The sequence below is a fragment of the Phascolarctos cinereus genome, unplaced genomic scaffold (assembly GCF_003287225.1).
Source record: "Phascolarctos cinereus isolate Bilbo 61053 unplaced genomic scaffold, phaCin_HiC Scaffold_726;HRSCAF=1367, whole genome shotgun sequence".
NCBI classification, from domain to species: Eukaryota; Metazoa; Chordata; class Mammalia; order Diprotodontia; family Phascolarctidae; genus Phascolarctos; species Phascolarctos cinereus.
The window spans coordinates 28,201,047-28,223,455 of NW_027556098.1; the positions used below are offsets into that span (position 1 = coordinate 28,201,047).

Sequence of the window (22,409 nt, forward strand, 5' to 3'; positions counted from 1 at the left end):
TTAAAGCATGGGACCAAATTGACTTCCTGGCTTGAGAGGATCCCTGGGTGCTGCGACCTTGAATTAAAATCACAGAATCAATGACCTAGCCCTTGCAGAGAGCAGGGAAAGTTCAAAATCTCTGCCTCCCATCTGAATAGAAAAGAGCCAATTCTCTTTGCCATGTAACAACTGAATATATTCTTCCTGTTTTAAAAAAAAATGTCATGTAGAGGAAAACATTTATCGTTTGCTACGTAAAGGGTTTTCCTCTCAAGTTTCAGAAACCCAAGGTTATAAAAAGGGTCACTGCCAGAGAAAAATATTAGCTCATTTGGGAGGAGAAAATGAGCCGTTGGCTGGAATATTTGGCTGCCCACGAGAGAAGCACAGGACTAATGCAGGCAAGATTTGAGCCTCACCTCCCTAGCAGCTCTAATTTTTTTTTTAATCTCATTTGTTTTGTTTCCTTGGACTGGCTTGGGGAGGCCTCTTTGCAACCAAAAGAAGGAGTGGATTTTAATGCTTAACACATTTGAGATTTATGCTGGCTGCATCTCCTGACACATCATTCACTTCCTTCCCTAAGTTCCTTTCAGTTTTATTCATTGATGAAACAGCTTGTTTTAGCAGCCAAATGACTAGGCTCTGAAACTTATCTAAGTTGGATCATATCAGGACTAGTCCCAAGTCAGGTCATGGGGGATGTACATAGTGAAAGAATCCTTTAGAATATCTGATAGTGAGGTTGACCTTCAAGGCAAGGAAGGTATCTGTCTGCCTATTCTGGCCTTCAACAATATTCCTAATATGCTTTCTCTGAAATTTTTCCTCTTTCACTGATAGTTTTATCTGATAAGCCCACAGGTCTTCCTTCTTATCTTCAAAAAAGAATCGTATCTCCAGTTTCCTGAGTCTTAGTAAACATTTGTTAGGCACCTACTATATTCCAAGTACTATGCCCTGGTGAGACAAAGAAAGGCAAAAGACAGTTCCTGCCCTCAAGAAGCTCACAATCTAATAAGGGAGATAACATGCAAAGAACTATGTGCAAACAAGCTATATAAAGAATAAATAGGTAATCATTAACAGGGAAAGTACTTGAATTAAGTGGGATTGTAAAGAGTGGTATCATAGCTGGGACTTGAAGGAAGCTAGGGAACCAGGCAGGGGGAGATGAAGAGGAAGAGCCTCTCAGGCCTGGGGGACAGCCAGTGAAAATACCTTTTTACCTGGACAGCCCTTGAGACTAACTTTTATACCTTTTCTCTCCTCCTTCCCACACCAGCTTTGACACCCTGCCCTGCACAGCAATTGTTGCCCCTCTCCTTTGGAGTGGCGCACTTGATCTTTAGGTTGTCTTCTTGTCCCTGATCCTGCTGCATTCTTTACCTTCTTTTCTATGCCTTCTGCACCCAGACCAGCTCTCATAGCTCTTGTAATCTTCCCCGAATTGATGGTACAATAGCTTCTAAGTAGAGTTCTATTTAAATCTATTCCTGTAAAATACAGGAGTATGATGATCTTTTTAGCTTTTCATCACAAGGTAGTGAATGAGTAGTGGTACTCCATTAGAGGCAAATACGTGATAGAAGCTGATTTGGAACCATCTCAAATAATTGGGATGATGGGCCCTGGGTTTTTAGCTGACAGAATAGAAGAAATGAGGTTCAGAAAGCTGAGGATGGAGCCTCATTTGGGTGACCTTAAATCAGTGTTGGTTAATATTGCCTTTTCTCCTCCCTCCCCCTCCAGTTTTTTTTTTTTTTAAACAAAGAATAGCTCATTGGAAAGGAGAGGGGAGACAGATATGTTTGGAAATAAAGGTTATGTTCTAAAACAAAAAATATCAAAGAAATATAAAAAAAAATTAAAAAGATACATACATCAGGCTGAGCATAGGATAAGACAAATCTCCATCCCCAAATACATATTTTGTTTTTTGCACCCCAAGCACCAAGCATAGTGCCTATAAAGTGTGACCTCACTAAGTGTTTGTTAATTGGTTGATAAGCATCCTATGAAAAAGATCCGGCCTTATGGAGTAAAGATCCTTGAATGCTTTTGTGTCAGGGACTGGATTCCTTTAGCAGTCTGATTAAGCCAGTGGACCTCTTCTTAGAATAAATTTTTTAAAAATTCATAATTGAAAGAAATGCTAAATTTTAGTTAGAGATTCATAAAAATCAAGATGTCATTTTTTTTCATCCAAGTTCACAGAGCCCCTGAACTATCCATAGATGCCTTAGGGAGCCTTAGGGATCTTTGGACCCCAAGTTAAGGTCTCTTGTTTTAGAGAATCACTACCCTTCATCCCTGAGAGATAGTAATAAACAATGTTGATTATATTTATCTTATTGGATGTCCTTTTTTTTTTTAATTTTTAGGCAATTGGGGTTAAGTGACTTGCCCAGGGTCACACAGCTAGTAAGTGTCAAATGTTTGGTCTGAGGCTGGATTTGAACTGAGGTCCTCCTGACTTCAGGGCTGGCGCTCTATCCACTGCGCCACCTAGCTGCCCCTTGGATGTCCTTTTTTAATGAAATTATTGTGAATCAGATCTCTAAGTTAGCAAATAGACAAATCATTTTGTTTGGCATGGAATTGTGTTAAATGAATATAGTACTTCAAATCACGTACTCAGTCTGAAAGAGATGAAGATATGACAGTGGGGCACTAAGGTTGTTTGTAATCAGAGAATAGAAGTGCTTTGAATTGAGAATGAGAAGGAAGGACATAACCTACCCAATATCACTCTTGTTTCCTCAACTTTTTCATCCTCATTTGTTGTTATTCAGGCATTTCAGTCATGTCCAACTCTTCATGGCCCCATTTGGGGTTTTCTTACCAGAGCTAAGTGGTTTGCCATTTCCTTCTCCAGCTCATTTTTACAGATGAAGAAACTGAGGCAAACAGGGTGAAGTGACTTGCCCAGGGTCACACAGCTAAGACGTGTCACATTTGAACTTAGGAAGATGAGACTTCCTGACTGCAGGCCTGGCACTCTATCCACTGTGACACTTAGCTTCCCTAAACAATTACTTCAGTAGGTCAAACTCATATCTTTCCATCCTAGCATTCTATCTTAGTTAGTGGCAAAAAAAAAAAATAAGGGGGGAGGATGATTGTGATACAGTATAGCTGACCTCCATCAGTGTCCAGAAATTAGGAATTAAAATATCAGCACAAAACATTCCTAATATGTATTAACTAGCATCCAAAACATGATCTTCATTCCTATTGAACTTAACCTGTTCATGTCTTCCAACTAAGCTACCTTGTGCCTGGCACATCGTAAATTGTTATTGTTTGTTGTTGCCTTGAAGGATGCTAAGTTTAGTACTCTTGCATACAGTACCTTTTTTTTTAATTCTTCTCAATTTACTTTTAATCATCAGGGGCTATCTCCTAGTTCTAATACTGAGAGAACCAGTGAATAAGTCTATCAATGCCATTCCTTTTTATAGTCAGTCAATAATAAGCATTACTAAGTGCTTACTGTGGCCAGGCAATGTGCTAAGCCTGAAAGATACCAAAAAAAGGGAAAAAAAGAGCAAAAGTAGTCCTTACCCTCAAGGAGATCATATTCTCATGGAAAAGACAGCATGTAGTCAACTAGGCATGTACAAGATATACAGAATAAATGGAAGAGAATCTCAGGAGAACGGTTGAACAACAGATACCAGTGGAACCAGTAAAAAGACTTGTGTCCTTCTCACATGCTGAGGAGTCCTAGCTTTTTTTTGCCTTTCCTCATATAGAAGCTTCCCTCTTCTGCTTCATCAGTTTAATTGAACCTTTTTGGTTTTTCTTTAATGAATGAACATTTATTAAGCACTTACTATGTGCCAGGCACTATGCTAAGGGATGGGGATGAAAAAAACAAGAATCTTCTGACCTCAAGGAGCATATATATTAATGGAGGAGACAAAAGATCCATAAATTGATATGTGCAAGATAAATACAGAATAGATGGAATATAACTTGAGACACTAGGATATTGGGAGGTATTTCTTCAGATGAAAAGAACAGAATTCAATTGGTGTCCTAGTGCAGATGTTCCATGCTCTTACATAAGAGTCAGAGAATGAGTTGTTTTGGTTTATTGTTTCTAATACCCCTCCTGACAGTGCCCAGCATTTTTGGCTACAGCAGTATATTGTGTCATTGTCTTTAGAGAATGGCCTAAACCGAGTCCTAGAGCCAAAAGCTGAGGGCCAGTCACCCTATAAGAATAATTCAGATTATTTTCCCCTAGAAGGGTGATCTTGCCCATTTTGAAGTTCTTCAAGCTTCTTGCTCACTCATATAACTCTTTGAGCTCTTTCTGCATTCTTTTTGTACTGGCTTGGCATTGAATTCTCTGGGTGAGTTTAATGTTATCTGCAAAGGTTACAAAGATTCCACTGGGTACTCTCTGTTCCAGATGTTTCATAAACATGCTAAAAACCGGTCCCCAGGGTACTCTTAGAGTTGACACTGTCCCATTTGGAGAAATGCCTTAAATTTAACTGACTCGAAACCAGTTCCATGGGGGTGCAACTAGGACAAGAGTTGTGTGGTGGCTAGGTGGTACAGTGGATAGAGTACTGGGCCTGGAGTAAGGAAGACCTGAGCTCAAAATCTACCCTCAGACATTTACAAACTGTGTGACCTTGGGCAGGTCGCCTAACCTCTCTCTGCCTCAATTTCCTCAACAGTAAAATAGGCATAATAATAGTACCTAACTCCCAGGGTTGTTGTGAGAATCAAATGAGATATGAGATGCTAATTATAGTGCCTGGCACATATAAATGTTAGCTATTTTTATTATCATCATCATCATCACTGCTGTTGTTGTTGTTAATTTCATTGTTAATAGGAACTCTTAATGAGGAAGCTCTCTCTAACGGTTCAGATCCATACCTGTGATGCAACTTACAGTCTCAGAAAGTTCCCAGGGGGACATTAAGAAGTTAAGTGACTTGCCCAGGATCACACAGCCAGGATGTGTCAGAAGCTGGCCCTGAAACCCAAATCTCCTCTACTCTGAGGCCAGATCTCTATCCACTCTTCTGTGATGACTCTCGGCCAGTTCTGTGTCCATGGCAGAAACATACCCCTGATCCCATGATGACTCAGCTCTTAAAAATAGCCTTTAAAAAAAAATCAGAATGCTATTAGAAGCTGTTGGGAAGTCTAGACGTTCCACACGCCCATTTATTCTTGCAGCAAGAAAGAAAAGATTACTGTATTGTTCTAATCAGGTCTGTAGCATAGCTATTCCATGGGTCACAACTGCTGAACATGGCCTTTTTCTCCCATGGAGATTTATAGTACTATCATAGTACAGCAGCATTTTTACCATATTACTGTTTCTCATTCAGTACACAAAGCTTTCTGTCCCTGTAGTGATGATGATTATAATTGTTGTTCTTATCCATCTTTATTTATTCATTCATTCATTTATTTGTTTATTTTTGTCAATTAGTTATGTCCTATTCTTCATGACCCCATTTGGGGTTCTCTTGGCAAAGATACTGGAGTGGTTGTCATTTCCAGCTCATTTTACAGATAAGAAAACTCTGAGGCAAACAAAGTTAAGTGACTTACCCAGGATCACAAAGCTAATAAGTGTCTGAGGATGGATTTGAATACAGGTCCTCCTGACTTCAGGGCAGGCACTCTATCCACTGTGCCACTTGGTTGCCCCTATCTGTCATACACAGGGCCCTAAGTCATCCCATCTATGAAGTTTGTAGTAAGGCAGCAGCCATGGAAGCAACTGATGGGCCTCTTCCCACTAAGTCTCTGTGGTTCCAGTTACCACTTGTCCATACTCAGTGCCAAGTGTTCTGATTCCATTTTTAGGCTTTTTTTTGCATTGGCATAGTGGGTTGGGGGGGTGGAGGAGGAGTCCCTAAACCTTTGTAAATGTCAAGTTTGGGTGGTCATTTAGGAAGCTTTAGAGTAGCTTTGGTTTGGTAACTGAGATGCTGGGGAGGAGGTAGGGGAAGCTGAATAGATTTGATGGTAGAACAAAATAGTAGATTTCAACAGTGGCTCACCTTGTTCCACTCTACCCTCATCCCCCGTAGATGAATCTCATGTGGCTAGCAAGAAAACAAATTCCCCTGTGACAGTACACAAAAGCTACTCCTTGGGCAGGCTGCAGACAAAGAGAGTTCCTTGTTGTTCCTAAACATCCAGTGAATGGAATTTGTGTAACTGGATCAATAAAGCATTGTCTGAATGGGCCATCTGCTGGGTGCGTGAAAATACTTTTGTTCTACAGAATGCTTCTCTGTAACAGCCTCCACACAAGGGGGATTTTACCTGTTCTGTGGGACGGATCATTCCTGCCTGGTAGAAGCTGACCTCACAAACACTTGCTGGGGAAAAGTTCACTTGAAAACACAAAAGAAAAAGACACAGGGAAGCATGCAAACTACATGTAGTGTGTTTCTGAACATATATGGTTGTTTTTAGGTCTCCTTATTTTCCTAGGTTTGTATTCTTTCTGGGTTTGGTCAAATATTTTGCCCTTCCTAATACAGTAATGTTTATTCTAGATCCTTAAAACTTTGGGGCTAAAGAATACTTGCTTTTTAGCCCTCTTCCACTTACCCCATTCTGCTTTGCAACTAGCTGATCATTCTTTGTTCTTTCTTGTTTCCAGGACGGTCCAGATGCTGCAAGAGGAAACCGGACAAAGCAGGAAAGTGCCTGGATATTCAGGCTGTGGTATAGCTTTGACCACAAGTATCCTTTTAAGCCGCATCCGTCTGTGCTTAAGGAGTTGATGCTCAAATGTTTCTTGCTAATGGCTACTGATGAGTACCCATAGAGATATGTTCTGGATGGAGTCAGTGCCACTCTTGGACAAGGATGATGCCTGCTCAGGCATGAATAAGCACGGTAAGGATAGACTCTAAAGGATGGAATTTGAGTTGGCAGGGACGTCAGAGTTTGTCTAACTTAACCTGTTCCCACCTGAACATAAATAATTATATAACATTGCCATCATAGTGGGGTCATTTAGCCTGTCCTTGAAGGCTGCTGATAGGGACAGCCCACCACTTCCCAGGTTCTAGTCTTTGCTGCTTTTTTGTCATTTTTTATTAGTTGTATCTGACTCTTTGTGACACCCCCCTACCCCTATTTGGGATTTTGTTAGCAAAGAAACTGGCGTGGTTTGTCATTTCCTTCTCCAGCTCATTTTATAGATGAGGAAACTGAGGCAAATAGGGTTAAGTGACTTGCCCAGGATCACACAGCTAATAAGTGTCTGAGGCTGGATTTGAACTCAGGAAGATGACTCTTCCTGATCCCAAGCTCAGTGTTCTATCTACTACACCACCTAGCTGCCCAGTCTTAACTGTACCAAGCCAAAAATCTACTTCTCTGCAACTTCTACCCATTATTCCTCATTCTACCTGCTGAGGCCAGGGAGGACAACTATAATACTAATTCTTTCTTTTCTTTTCCTTTTTAACATTTCATTTTCCCCCAGTTACATATAAAGATAGCTTTTTACATTCTTTTTTTAAATTTTTAGTTACAAATTTTCTCTCTCCTTCCTTTACCTCCTGCCTCCCTGAAACAGCAGTTTGATAGGTTATACATGTTCAATCCTGTAAAACATATTACATATTAGTCTTGTTGTGAAAGAAGACACAGGCTCAAAGGAGAAAAAAAAACCATGAAAGAAAATACAGAAAGTGAAAAATACTGTGCTTCAATCTGCATTCAGAATCCATCAGTTCTTTCTATGAAGATAGAGAGCATTTTTTAATCATTAGTTCTTTGGAATTGTTTTGGATCATTGTATTGCTAAGAAGCTAAGTCGTTCACAGTTAATCATCATACAGCATGGCTGTTATTGCATACGATTAAAATATATTTTACTAATAGCTTCCCAAGATCATTTCTGGCCCCAGACACTTACTAGCTATGTGACCCTGGCAAGTCACTTAACCCTGTTTGCCTCAGTTTCCTCATCTGTAAAATGAACTGGAGAAGGAAATGGCAAACCATTCCAGTATTTTTACCAAGAAAACCCTAAATGGGGTCATGAAGAGTCAGACATGACTGAAACAGTCCATAACACATTCCCCCAGAGGACATCAAGATTCAGGTGCAGCATCTGACATAATTTCTCCCACCTCCCCCCACTCTCTCCTCTCCTTTAGGACACATACCTTCTCCCCTGCCCCTTCCCCCATTAAAGGGTCAGCTAGTTTACTTGCTTATAAAATGCTAGAAAATGAGAAGAGCAAAGAGGGAGTGAAAATAGGACTTGCCCAGCAGTGGAAGTCAAACTGGCTCTCCCTTTGGTTAGGTGAGCTACCCTTGGTACCTAATTAGAAAGCATTCTATAATTGCCCTTTTAAAAGCAGGAAGGGTAAAAGCCCAGACTTTTTCTGCTCTTACCTCATGTCTTCCACTTAGCATCTTAGGATCATTAAGAACATAAATTTGGAGCTGGAAGAGACCTCAGAGGCCATCCAGCCCAGCCTCATTATTTTACAGATGAGGAAACTGAGGCCCAGTGAGGTTAATGAACTTGCCTAGGGTCATGCAGTAAATGACAAGCAGCATCTGAAACCAGGATCTCATTCATACTCCAGAACCAGTGTTTCCTTTCCATTTTAACACTGAATGGGAATTTAAAGAGTTTCTGGTAGATTTTTCCTAGCCTGAATTTTAGGATTCCATTATCCTTTTGGAATTTGATTGGACATGAAACCTGAGATCAAAAGGTTACATTAAGTCAGAGAAACCCCTCCCCCTTTTTTGGCAGAACATTTATTAAAAATAGGTCATTTTGCAAGTTAACTGGAGGATAGTGATTCCTTCTCCTCTAATATGAGATACTGTGTAAGAGAGACAGTGAAATGACACAGTCATTAGGATGTGACAGATGGAAGTGGAATTGAGACAATTTGTCCATTTAAGGGAGAGTCCCTGCTGTCATTGTGTTTGGCAGTCTTAACATATCTGGAGCCAGTTCAAGAGTGGATCCTATTTTAATGGCTTTTTCTTTTTTTTAGTTGCAAATTAAAATAACAAGCCAGACTTTGCATTCTCTTCATTTCTCAGTGGTATCTTGTATTGATAGATTCCTCAAGTGAGCACGACAAAACGCCATAGACTTGAAGAGAGAATTTCTTTTACTTAAGTAGTTCAGTATGGTAAATAAGATGAATGTCTAGTCTCTGCATTTTAAAAGGTGAAACTGAAAAGTATACACATATATACATATACATGTACATACATGCATGTACATATGTGTATGTGTAGATGTATATTTATGCAATGCACCCACATATGTGTGTGTCTATTTATGTATGTATGTGTGTATGTATGTATGTATGTTTGTATAAATGAAAAGGAAAACCAAAAGGGAGGAGCGGCTACATGGCACAGTAGATAGAGCACCAGCCCTGGAGTCAGGAGGACCTGAGTTCAAATGTGGACTCAGACACTGACACTAGTTGTGTGACCCTAGGCAAGTCATTTAACCCCAATTGCCAAGAAAAAGAAAACCAAAAGAGGGGTCTTCATAGTCCAAAGAAGGAAAGACTAAGGGTGATCATAAGAGATATTAAGAAATATGAAAGATTCTGATAAGGACAACCAAGGTGTCACTTGCTGTCAACAAAGTGTTCAGTTTTTTCATGTTTTTCGTTTTCTTTTGTTTGTCTGGACCTATACAGGGAGTACTCTGTGTGGAAACACACTCCACTGAGCTCCATATCCACCCTTGCTTGTGACCTGTAGTCAGAGTTCTTTGGCACTCTGAGAAGTTACTTTTCCCAACACTGTACAGCCAGTATTCATCAGAGGAAGAACTTGAACCTTGGTTTTCCTGACTGCAAGGCTGACCTTCTTGGCTACATTGCCTCCCCACCCCACCCCCACCCTGCTTTTTCCTCCAGAATGTAAAACAAGAAGGAATAGATTTTGGTTGTAACAAGAAAGTTTAGGTAGACATTAAGAAGTATTCTTTACTTGTATGTGTGAGTGTAGACTTTCAAGGCTGAATGGGGAGCTCACAGGGCTTTCATTCCTAGTAAGCTTTAAAATGAGAGGAACTGCGTTAAGTTGCCAACATTCTATGATAGCTACCTGAGTGGGCTTCCAAATAGAAGCAGTGCATAGGAGCTACGTTGCCTTAGGCACTCTAACTTTTGCTACATCTTCACACGTCCACTTGCAAGACTGATTTGTCTCCAGATCACATAATTTGGCAACTGGCAAGAGAACTAGAAATGAGGCGGGATGGCATTGGGGAGAGCATGGTATCCTTGTTAAAAAGGACCTTAGAGGCCAACTAATCTAAAACTGCCATTTTACAGATAAGAAAATTGAGGCCCAGTGATGGTAAAGTCACTTTTTCTAGTGTTCTAATTCCCTTCTGCTGCTATAGGGCCTGCCTGCAGTTTTGAAGGCTGGGGTGTTAGTTTAAAAGTGAATCCTAACACATCACAACTGGGGAAGGGAGTGCGCTGATGTTTCAGATGCCCTGGTTATCTGAACGCTCCCACATGTGCTGTGGATAGGGTGCTCATTTTCAAAAAATTCTGACATAGTAAAAGACAGCTTACTATAACTCTCCTGAAAAGAAGGAAGCACAGACTAGCAAGTCAGTTTTGAAAATTACATGTAGAATTTTTTTTTTAAAAGCATGAAATGGAGAATCATAGTTTCATATAGAAACTTCTTTTTGTGTTCTGTGTCTGTGGAAATGGTTTTTGTTTGGTCATTAAACCGAGAATCTGAAAGGTTGTTTTTTTTTTTAACCCTACTGAAATTAATCTAATCCTTCATTGATTCAGAAAGTACTTAAAATTCATTGTAGTGAATATAATACTGGTGAAGTGGGTGAGTAGTAAGTAATAAAGGTTTGGTGTTGATAGGATACCAGATAAAGCAACCTTTACTAGGTTTTGTTTTATGTATGTGTGTGTCTATTCCCCAGTCTATTGTTTTCCTTGATTTTGCTTTTTTAAAGTTACTTGAAGCCTATTCTCACTCACAGTGGACCACCATTAACTACAACTCTCCCAGCATGGTGTGGCCTGCTAGCTCGATGCCTGACCAGCCCACAGGTATATGAAGTAAGTACGGACATTGGGGTTAGACATCTGTCCTCAACATCAGGGGAGGGGGATAAAAAGCTGTCATGCTTGGGTCTTTAAATACAGTCTGTGTTAATTGCTCTAAAATGCTATGAAGGCCTTTGTAAGCTTTCATTTTTGTCATAAGATCCCTATAATGTTGTCATAGTACTCATAGCACATAGCACATAGTACATAGCATTTTATCACTTTCCTCAACCTCCCTCCTCTTCCCTGTCTTTAAGCAGATTCTATTTATAATGTGGCAACTAGATGGCACAGTAGATGGAGTGCCAGGCCTGGAGTCAGAAAGACTCATCTTCCTGAGTTCAAATCTGGCCTCAGACACTTCTAGCTGTGTGACTCTAGGCAAGTCACTTAGCACTGTTTGTCTCAGTTTCCTCATCTGTAAAATGAGCTTGAAGAAGGAAATGGCAAAGAAAATGGTATCTTTGCCAAGAAAACCCCAAATGGGGTCATGAAGAGCTGGACGTGACTAAATGACAGAACATCAATACAATTATAATGTGCTCTCCAGAGCACCACAACTATAGAGCTGGAAAGGACTTTCCAGACCATCCAGGCCAACTTCATCATCTTACAGATATGGAAAGAGAGACCCAAGGAGATTAAATGACTCGCCCGTATCAGAGGCAGAACGTAAACCCACCTCCTCTAACTCCAGATGTAGTATTCTTTCCACTGTACCATGCTGTATTTAACAGAGTTCTGCTACATGTCTGTCAAATCTAGAGTTGGCACCATGTCTAAGTGGAGTGTGCAGTCACATATGCAGTGTGATTTCAGTGATATTACAAGAATTACCTTCCACCCCCTCCTTCCCTGCCGCCCCCTCAAAAAATTATCTTCTGGCCTCCAGAGTACCAAAACCTCTTTGTATATATTACTGCTTTGGGTTAAGGCATTGGTCCCAGAAGGCCTATATTAAAATGCAGATTGTATCATTCAATCAATCAGGCATTTAAGTGCTTACTACATCCCAAGTGGCACACTGGGATTGGAATCAGGAAGACATCTTCCTGAGTTCAGAGCTGGCCTCAAATACTTACACGCTGTGTGACCCTGGGCAAGTCACTTTACCCTGTTTGCCTCAGTTTCTTCATCTGTAAAATGAGGTGGAGAAGGAAATGGCAAACCACTCCAGTCAGTATCTTTGCCAAGAAAACCCCAAATGGGGTCATAAAAAGTCGGATACAACTGAAAAGTCAACATCACAAGCACTCTGCTAGGTTTGTGGATACAAAGACATGTTTGTGTATGTATGTATGTGTGTCTATATTTATAGGTATATACAAAATAAATATGTAAAGTATATAGTGTATACTATCTATAGTATATAATATGGATATATAGTAAAGTATATATGGACAAAACAAATACATAAAGTACATAAAACTAAATACAAGGTAATTGGTGAGGGGAGGGGTACTGGTAACAGAAGAAATTAGTAAAAAGCTTCCTGTAAGAAGTGGCATTTGAAATAAATTTTGAAGGAAACCACTGATTTTGAGAAGCATAAGTGAGGTGAGAGTGTAGTCTTGGCAGCGCCGGGGGGACAGCCAGGGCCAAAGCAAAGAAGGAAACAGGAAATGGAGTGTCATGGGTGAGGAATAGCAAGAATGCCAAGTGGACAGGGCTAAAAAGTGTGCAAAAGGGAGTAAGGAGTGTACCATTATCCCTTCCACGTCTTGACTTTCGCCATTGAAGTTTCAGTATATTGAGGATCAGCATGAGAAATTAAATGGGAATTTTGGAGGAGTTTTGTAGAAGCCACAGACATGCAAAGGCCAATAGAAAACACAGGAAAAGTTTAGAAATTCAGAAATGCATAAAATGTATGTATAGTATTGTATAATATCAACATATTTTATCTTTTAATGCCATAATAACTCAGATTTCTTCTCTGGTAGGAAGGGAGGGCCAAGATTTTCCAGATGAAGGGGCACCTCGCCCCTAACTTCCCCAATGTGGAAGGGATAACCGTATAAAGGGTAGGTTAGAGTCAGGTTATGAAGGGCATTAAATGCCAGAGAAGGGAGTTTGTTTTTCATCAGAGAGGTATTAGTAAGCCACTAGAGTTTATGCAGAGCAGTCCCAAGTGCTTTAGGAATATGTCATTAACATAAATTTAGCATATTAACTGATTGTTCATTAGAAGAGAATAAGTTCCCTAAAGGACATTACTTCCTATTCAACTGTGCTCCAGGCAAAGTAGGAGGTGCTGGAGATTCTAAAACAAAGAAGGAAGCCATCCCTGCCCTTAAAAAATGTAGACTGTTCAGGGAGATGCATGTTTATAAATAAGTATAGCAGTAACATTAATAGCAAACCTTTCTAGAGCACCTTAAGATATGCAAAGCACTTTACTCATTTTATCCTCATGACAACTCTATCAGGTAGGGGCTGTTATTATCATCCCCATTTTACAGATGAAGGAAACCCAGACTGACAAAAGTTAAATTTCTTATCCAGGATCACACAGTTTACTCCTGTGAGGCAAGATTTGAACTCACCTCTTCCTGGCTCTGGGTCCAGTGCTCTAACATAAGGGAAACTGGGTTGGGAGAGGATGGTAACAATTGAAGGAATTAGGGATGCTTCCCAGAGGAAGAGGGGGTACCCGAGTTGAACTCTGAAAGAATTCTAAGAGACTTTCTTTTATTTTTTTATTTTTTGGGGCTAGGCAGTGGGGTTAAGTGACTTGCCCAGGGTCACATAGCTAGTGTTATGTGTCTGAGGCTGCATTTGAACTCAGGTCCTCCTGAATCCAAGGCCAGTGCTCTATCCACTGCGCCACCTAGCTGCCCCTCTGAGAGACTTTCCAAAGAGAAATGGCCATATTTAATATTTCTCTGTAGGGCCACTAGTCCTGTTTAGATTATGAGGAAGACTGGAGGTGCAGTAGAAAGATGGATGGATTTGTAGTGAGAGGACCTAGGTTCAAGATCTAATTTAACTCTGTGACTTCACTGCTCTGAGCCTGTTTCTTTATCTGTACCATGGACTAGATGATCTTTATGGTCCCTTCTGGCTCAAGTCTTTTCACCCACATTTCATCTTGCCAAGATTTTACTGAGCCATCCCGATTGGGCATCTTTGCTTGGACCCAGTCTGCTAAAAGGGTTAGACCTGACACACCTCTCAATAACCCATTTAAAGTGCATCAGGATGCTGGCTGCATGGTGGTGTCTCCTGTTTCCAGATAATTTTAAAAGCCTCTCTAGTGGGTTTCTCTAAGTGTCATTCCCTGTTTTGGTCAGTTCAGCTAATATGCTGATCACTTCCTATAATAGAAGTATGTGACCTTGTGAATTAAAAGGCTAGTTTTGTAATTATATATCCTATTAATGGCATAGTTAACAATGAATACAAGTTACATTGTTTTGAATTTCCGTATGTTTAAGCAGTTTAAAAAAGGTTGCATAGGCAGCCTCAATCAGCCAAATTTGACATTGTAGACAGCCTGGTACTTTCTGTGATCCGAGTAGAGACTGTGATTCAGCCTCACCTGAAATTTCTCCATTAATGAAACTCTAACCACTTCAGCATTAAAGTCTCATGTTCCATGCAGTTCAGCAGTGTTTCTCTCCTGATTTGATTTCTCTTTCAAAGAAATCCTGCTGCCTTTTATTTTAGTTGGGCTGTATGCATTAACGGTTTGCTAATCATGTTAATTAGCATAATTTGAGGAATCCCAATTGAGAATACTTTAAAGACTCATTAAGATAATATTTCTGTGGATCAAGTTTGAAAATTAACTATTTCCCATCCTGTCCATCCCTACACATGGCTTGAAGACTTCTATTTTGTGGAACCAGGGCTGGCTTCCTAAGATAATTTAAATCAATTTCAGAAGTTACAAAAAAATCAACCCAACATTTATTCAGTACTTGCCATGTACATTGTACTCTGTCTTATACTGGGGATATAAGAGGTTACAAAGTTGAAAGAGATTCTTCTACCCCTAAGTAGTTTTCTATCCAGTGGAAGATAACTGAAACACACAAGTAACCGCAATACATGTTATATTAGTGTATAGTAAGAGTCCCAAATAGAGTGGTATGAGAGATTAGGAAGGTGAGTGTTGGCTTATGACTGAGGTGCATGAGGGAAGGCTCCATGGAGAACCTGGGGTCAAATCCCAGCTGAGCCACTTTCTATTTGTAACCTTGAGAACAAGTCACTTAACCTCTATGAGAACTCAGTTTCCTGATGTGTAAAATGAATGCATATGTACAAAAGTACTTCTAGCAGCTCTTTTTGTGCTGGCAAAAAACTGGAAACGAAGGGGTTGCCCATCAGTTGGGGAAAGGATGAATTACAGCATGAATGTAACGAAATAATATTGTGCTATAACAAAATTACAAAAGGGTCAGTTTCAGGGAAACTTTAGAAGACTTGTGTAAACTGATGCAGACTAAAATGAGCAGAAAATTACTAGAAATTCACAATTTAAAAGGTAAGGAGAGAGACCATTAATCAAAATTAGCATTTCTTAGTCAAGCACCAGGATTCAAGTTATCAGAATCTCCCACATAGGTAGAGGAGTCAGGAGTCCAAGATTCTGATATTATGGATCTATTTTAGCTCAAAGGAAACTCAGCGTATATCAGGGTGAAGAAAGTCATCCAGTCCTGGAAGAGAGAATAGAAGTTTTGGTTTCAGATAGGAAGTCATCCAGACAATCATTATTGAGATGTTGGCATCAAGGACTAAATAAGAGGTTTCTACTTAGTATGTACATCTTTTCTAATATCTTCAAGCTTTGTGGCCAAGTTTGGAATTTTACAATTTTAAGCCAAATACATCCCAGCCACACTGCCAAACGTTAAAGCAGAAGATTAATTTATATGATAACAATAACTTTATAAAAACAAAAACAACTTTGAAAGACTTAAAAATCCTGATCAGTGTAATAGCCAACCACCGATCCCAGATGATATCATTCTACCCACCTCCAGACAAAGAGGTTAATGATTATCCATTTGGATTAACCATTGACTCAAAACTTCACAGAACAAATCCCCTTAATAAAAGGATTTGTTCTGTAAAACTTAGATTCAGTCAAAAGGCTGCACCCAAGGACCTAGAAGGCCATAGGTTCCCTACCCCTGGATACTATCAGAGTAATGAATTAGATCTATACATTTTTTGGACAAGCCTAGTGTGAAAATTAGTTTTGCTGACTATACATGTTTGTTTGAAAAAAAAATTGATTTTTCTTTCCAAGAGAGGTTGGGAGAGGTATAAGGGAAAAGACAATTATTTTAATTGGAAAAAAAAATTTTAATGAGGATGTTGGTGTGGATGGCCTGTGAAGCTCTTTCTAGCTCTAGATATATGGTCATGTGAACTGATAAGGTGGTAACTGAGCTGGGCCTTAAAAGAAAAGAAGGAATTTAACAGGTAGAGATTTGTTGTGGGGCAGAAACGATTCCAGGAATAGAGAGCGGGAAAAAGGTCCAAGTGAACTTCCTGACTAGTAAATGATCTCTTTTTTGCTGGTAGTTCAAATGTGTGAAAGGGAATAATGTGAAATGAAACTAGAAAGGCAAGCTGGAGCCAGGTTATAAAGAACCTTGAATTCCAAGCTGTAGTTTGTCCTATTTGGTAAGCCACAGAGAATAGATAAAGATTTTTGCTAAGAGGGATGTGATCAGATATTGGGAAGATGACTCTGACAGCATTAGGAAGGGATGGATTGGAGAGACAGCAGGGAGACCAGGAGGGAACCTCTTATTGTAGTTGAGGTAACAATGAAGTACTGAAAAAGGGAAAGGAGAGAGGCAAATGTGAGAGAGATTATGGAGGCAGAATCTACAGGCCTTTGTAGCTACGCAGTTGTGGGTGGTGCTGATAGAGAGTAAAAAAGCAGAGGTGGCCAGATGTTGTCAAAAGAAATCCAGAAGTCAGGCAGAAAGCTAGGTTATGAGGGTTTGGCATTGTTTAAAACGGGTCATCCGCACAGAGAAGTAGAAGTAGAAAGCAGAAAATAGTAGGGAAAAAAAAGTAGAAATAACAATAATGATGATAATAGGTAACATTTATATAGCACTTAACTGTGTGCCAGGCAGTATGCTAAGTGCCTTCCAGATATCTCATTTGGTCCTCACAACAACCCTGAGAGGTAGGTGCTATTATCCCCTTTTACAGATGAGGAAACTGAGGCAGAGGCAAAGTGACTTGCCTGGGATCATGCAGCTATTAAACATCTAAGGCTGGATTTGAGATTTCTGGCTGTGTTTAAAATTAGTTTTTTCACCTGAAACGCACTCAGTCTCATAGATTTTTTGCCAGAGAAGAGAAAACTGTGCATTTGTATATTCAAAACATGAGTCAGTATAGTGGAGTCACATTAGGAATGTGCATAATGGAGAGGTAATACGTGAAGACCTATTGTGTACTGGCTGACAAGATGCAATTTAGACAAGGACTGAAAGTGAAGAGAGTGAATATGCAATGTCTAATAAAAGGCAGGGCCTGGGGGAAGAATTACTTAGGCATACCTGACTATGTTCATGCATTTAGCAATTTTTTTAGCACCCACTATAGAGGTTTTTAGCTTTTCTTTGTGTCATAAGCCCCTTTAGAAGTCTGGTGAAGTCTCAGGGCCCGTTCTCAGAATTTTTTTTTTTTTGGTGAAGCAATTGGGGTTAAGTGACTTGCCTAGAGTCACACAGCTAGTCAATGTTATGTGTCTGAGGTCACATTTGAACTCAGGTCCTCCTGACTCCAGGGCCAGTGCTGTATCTACTGCACCACCTAGCTGCCCCACAGAATATTTTTAAAGGTATAAATAAAATGCATAAGATTATAAAGGAAACCAAAATATTGAAATAAAAAGTGATTTTTTTTTCCTCCAACTAAGTTCACAGACCACTTGAAATCTATCCATAGACCCCCATGAAGAACCCCTGACCTAGACACCCGTAGATCAAACAATCTAATGGTTTCTCTGCTTGGAGTGCCCATATTCTACCCAGACAAATAGCATAAACATGAAACAAGTTAAATAACTATATATTACCTGAAAAACAGTAAAGTGCTGGAGATACATATAAAATCATGTTATTACTAAGTATCACATGAGTCGTATTTGGCAGTGAGTGTTACAACAGTCCCATGAACCACCAAGGCCTTTAATGATCAGCATTCTTGCCTCGAAAACAGTAAAGTGCTGTCTACATGTGTAAGGTGGGATTATTGCTCAGTGCCCCACATACAAGTGGTATCAGAGAAGCGAGTGCTATGATGTTCCTATGAGGCCTATGGTGGTCCAGTGAGCAGCTTTGGAATCTATTTTTCTAAGACTATCTGTATTAACCATCCTGGAAATAGGTTAAAATTTATCAGTGTCCACTGGGCTTTTAGTGTATGACAGGGAGAGATGATCCTCCATTTGTTTCTATATCAGACATATTAAAGGGCAAGTTGGGGGCCTTATATTGCCTTTTAACACTTCCCACACAGCATTTTATTTTAAATGAGCGCAGCCTCTCTAGAGACATGTTACTCAGTCCTGTTACTTTCGCTATGACCAAGCCTCACTGGCAAACAGTTCCATTCCTTGTGGGGGAGAACATACTGTATTAATTTCTACTTCTGAATAAGCATGACTGTTCTGGAAGGCCTTTCATCTCATCACTGGTGGGCTTCGCTTTCTTCCCCTGGCTTTTTTTTTTTTTGCTCTCCAAGTAGTGAAGAAAGAAGAGAATAAGTATTAAGTGGCTACTGTGAGCCAGGTTCTGTGCTAAGCACATATGATCCTCACAAAAACCCTAGCATGCAGGTACTGTTACTGTCAGCATTTTACAGTTGAGGAAACTGAGCCAGACAAAGGTTTTATAAGATTTGCCCAGAGTCACACAGCTAATAAGTGTCTGAGGCTGGATGTGAACTCAGCTCTTCCTAACTAGCTTCAGTACTCCATCCTATGTACCATCTAGCTGCCTTGGCATCTGGAAAGGGAAGAAGGCTCCATCTTAAAAAGAAAAATGTCCATCATGGCCACTCTTCTACACACCCTCAAACCCCTGATCTGGGACATGTTCCAAAGAGTTTGTCTTGGTAGCGTTCACAGGACTAATCTGGCAGAATTACATGGGAAAAGGAAAAGATTGGAATAGCTGGAAGGGTCCTTCGAGGCCCACAGTCACCTAGTTTGTAATGGCAGAGTTGGAATAAAGGAAAATTTCTAAGAATGGTGCCCAGTGATTATTAGAACTCCCTTTTTGGGGGTACAATTGAAAGTTTTAACAGTCAGTGTATAATCTAGTTCCTTAAATATAATTTGTGACTTGTAGATTTTTTTTTTACATCACAACTTATTTTACTTCTGTAGGTGAGCCTTTTTCTAGGTACTGGGGAGGGGGATCAGAGATAGTTTTTGCCTTTCTTTGTATCCCCAGTGCTTAGCACAGCACCTGGCACAAATAAGTGGATCACAGATCTAGTATAGCTTGATGCTGCTTTTATTATTATTATTATTATTATTATTATTATTATTATTATTATTATTATTGTTAGTTGAGGGGGCAATTGGGGTTAAGTGACTTGCCCAGAGCCACACAGCTAGTGAGTGTCAAGTGTTTGGTCTGAGGATGGATTTGAATTCAGGTCCTCCACTGCGCCACCTAGCTGCCCCGAAGCTCCTTATTTTTTGAAATAGTGAATCCAACTCTAAAAGGTAGCAGAGTCTCTCATTATCTTTTTTTAAAATCTTATTTAAAATTTTTTTTTCTCCTCAGAATCAGGAACAACTGAGAGATGAAGACTCTGACTTCATACTGAATGATGGCGAGCTCACTCTCACCTATGGAGACAGCACCATCACGGCCAATGGCTCCTCAGGCTCCCACACGGCCACCACGAGCCTTGAGGGCCGGAGAACCAAGAGCAGCTCAGAGGAGGCGCTAGAACGAGACCTGGGAATGGGAGACCATGAAGTTTCCAGCAGGGGCACCCGCCTGGTATTTCCTTTGGAAGACAATGCATGACCCCCAAATTCCTACAGCATAAGGGTAGGCCCATAGCCAGGATAAGGAGGGGTTACAGGCCCCCTTGTCATTTGTGATGGAGGATGCTCAGTGACCGGAACTAACACTTCTATTACCAGTGGTTTTTATTGAGTCCTCCAAACCTGACTCCCCTCCCAAAGTTAATTAAAGATACAGATGGTGGGGTTAAAGTGTCTCCAAATCAAGACAAATATGAACCTATTCCCACTTTCTTACACAGTAGTATACTGGATCTTTTTTTTTTTAAATAGCATGCTGTAATGGTCTATTAACTCATTCATCTGCAGTCCTTGAGCTAAAGAGAGGCAAGTGGGGGGAGGGGGGTTACCCCTAAAGATGATTCAGGTTGTTAATTTATATCAGGTCTTTTTTGGGCTGCAAAGTGGGAGGCAGGAGAAAACAGGATCTCAGTGGAAGGAAGTAGAGCATGGACCTCCAACAGATGGGAAAACCAGTGTTTGTTTCACGTGTAAAGAAACGTATAAAATGGCAGCTCCAGAGCCTGGGGCTATATGAACATCTTATTCGGGGATTCATGACTTTGAAAGCCCGCTCTATTTCATCACGAGAAAAGAATGGAAAGGAGGCATAGTTTCTCTGGATGCTTTCATGAAAAAGATGTTTAGTGTTCCTGGAGTGTTTGAAACCAAAGGCAAAGTAAGACACATTGTGGGAAAGGAAGGGGAAATTGTTTTGGTTTTGGTTTAACTGACCTAAGATCAGGAATGTTTGGAAAAGGCAAAAGACTTCCAAGCTCTTGGAAGCCCACAGTAGCCCCATCTTCTAGAATCTAATTCTGAGCTATGTTACTGAGGGGAATATAAAGATTGACTTGGCTACTCTCTTGCACTGAAATGGCTGTAATGAATGACTGGACATTAAGGAAGCTTAGGGGAAGAAGAGGATAAAGGACCTTCTAGTGGGTGAGAGGAATTTGATTTGGGGAGGGAAAAGATGGAAATGGGATGGGATGAAATAGATGTCACAGCACAAGAAGTATACTGCAATGAAAAGTTTTCTAAAGGACCACTGAATCTCTCTTAATGATGTTTTCTGAATTGACAAATGCCTGAGATGCTTGCAACAGCATGGCTAGTTAACTGGAGGGTTGAAATTCTTAGGAACTGATATGAGGGTAGAGAAGTTTTGAAAGATGTCCTTTCTTTGATCTAAATAATGCCTATACTGAGGGAGCATTGCCTGCTACAGGATTAAAAGACTTTATCATCGTGGTCATCTTCACACCACTCAGTGTCATGGTAAGAAAAAAAAAAAAGAGGGCAGTATTCTTGGTACCTAAGGAGACTAACATCATCTTACTGTGTGAATGGCTGGGGTTTTTTTTCTTTTTGTTTTGTTAATAGTATGATTTTTTCTGTGATCTCTATCGCCTGTCAAAGACACCTTAAAAGGACCAAAATACCAAAAGAATTCTGTACAGGAATATAACTTTTTCTCCCATCTTTCAGCTTTGATACTAGAATATTTGAAGATCCCATTTACTTAAATGTACTGAGAACACATCAGTTTTTTTTATTACTTGAAGTAAAACAGTTTCCCATCACACTGTAAATTATCTTTACCTGGTTTTTCATATCGGGTAGTCATGAAGTAAGGCATTCATCACGGCCCCATAAGGTTTTAGAATTAAAAATTAAACCTGAGTTTCGGTGCATTCAAAATTATTTTATAAATGTCATTTACTGTTAAGGTAGAATCTGGACATGTAGAACTTAATGCTTAAAATGAGAAACTACCTCCTCAGTCCTGTCCTTTCAATAGAAGAACATCTGGTAAGACTGTGATGGATGAACCTTCATCTCTATGCTTTTGAAAGAACCTTAATGAAATTCAAAATCAGATATTATAGCTACTTCTGTAGGCAGCACCAATAGTCACACTAAGCAGTTTTCTCAGAAAATCTTTGGCAGTGCAGAGTCTCTGTTGTGGTGTCTTGCTACCCAATTAGAGCTGTCAAGCAGGACAGCAGCATGAATGGGGGTGTGTACACACACACACACACACACACAGAGCTTGGTACAAAGGGCCAACAAAGAATCTTTTCCCTGTAAGGCACAGTCTTATCTAAATACAAGCCCCCTAACTAGCTTTTCTACAGTGTTGGGTTTTTGATTTGTTTTGTTTTCCAAACCTCTCACATCTCAAATTCACTGTTTGTTCATTTAAATTAATATTAGAAGGAAGGAACACTCTGGCAAACAACATCCTGACGGCAGGGTGGGCCTTATTTCAAACAAACCTGCTTACACCAAGGCCTCACTGCCATTAA

At 40.0% G+C, this 22,409-nt stretch overlaps 1 protein-coding gene across 1 annotated transcript in view; it reads left to right on the forward strand.

Moving 5' to 3' along the window:
* SLC9A7 (solute carrier family 9 member A7) overlaps nucleotides 1-20,218 on the forward strand; it is a 197,785-nt gene extending 177,567 nt beyond the window's left edge. Inside the window, exons 15-17 of the mRNA XM_020992885.2 lie at nucleotides 6,638-6,720; nucleotides 10,976-11,081; nucleotides 19,850-20,218. Of these exons, the coding sequence (XP_020848544.1) occupies nucleotides 6,638-6,720; nucleotides 10,976-11,081; nucleotides 19,850-20,098 (438 nt within the window). The 3' untranslated portion in view covers nucleotides 20,099-20,218. The remainder of the gene's footprint in view (nucleotides 1-6,637; nucleotides 6,721-10,975; nucleotides 11,082-19,849) is intronic.
* Nucleotides 20,219-22,409: the final 2,191 nt, after the last annotated feature.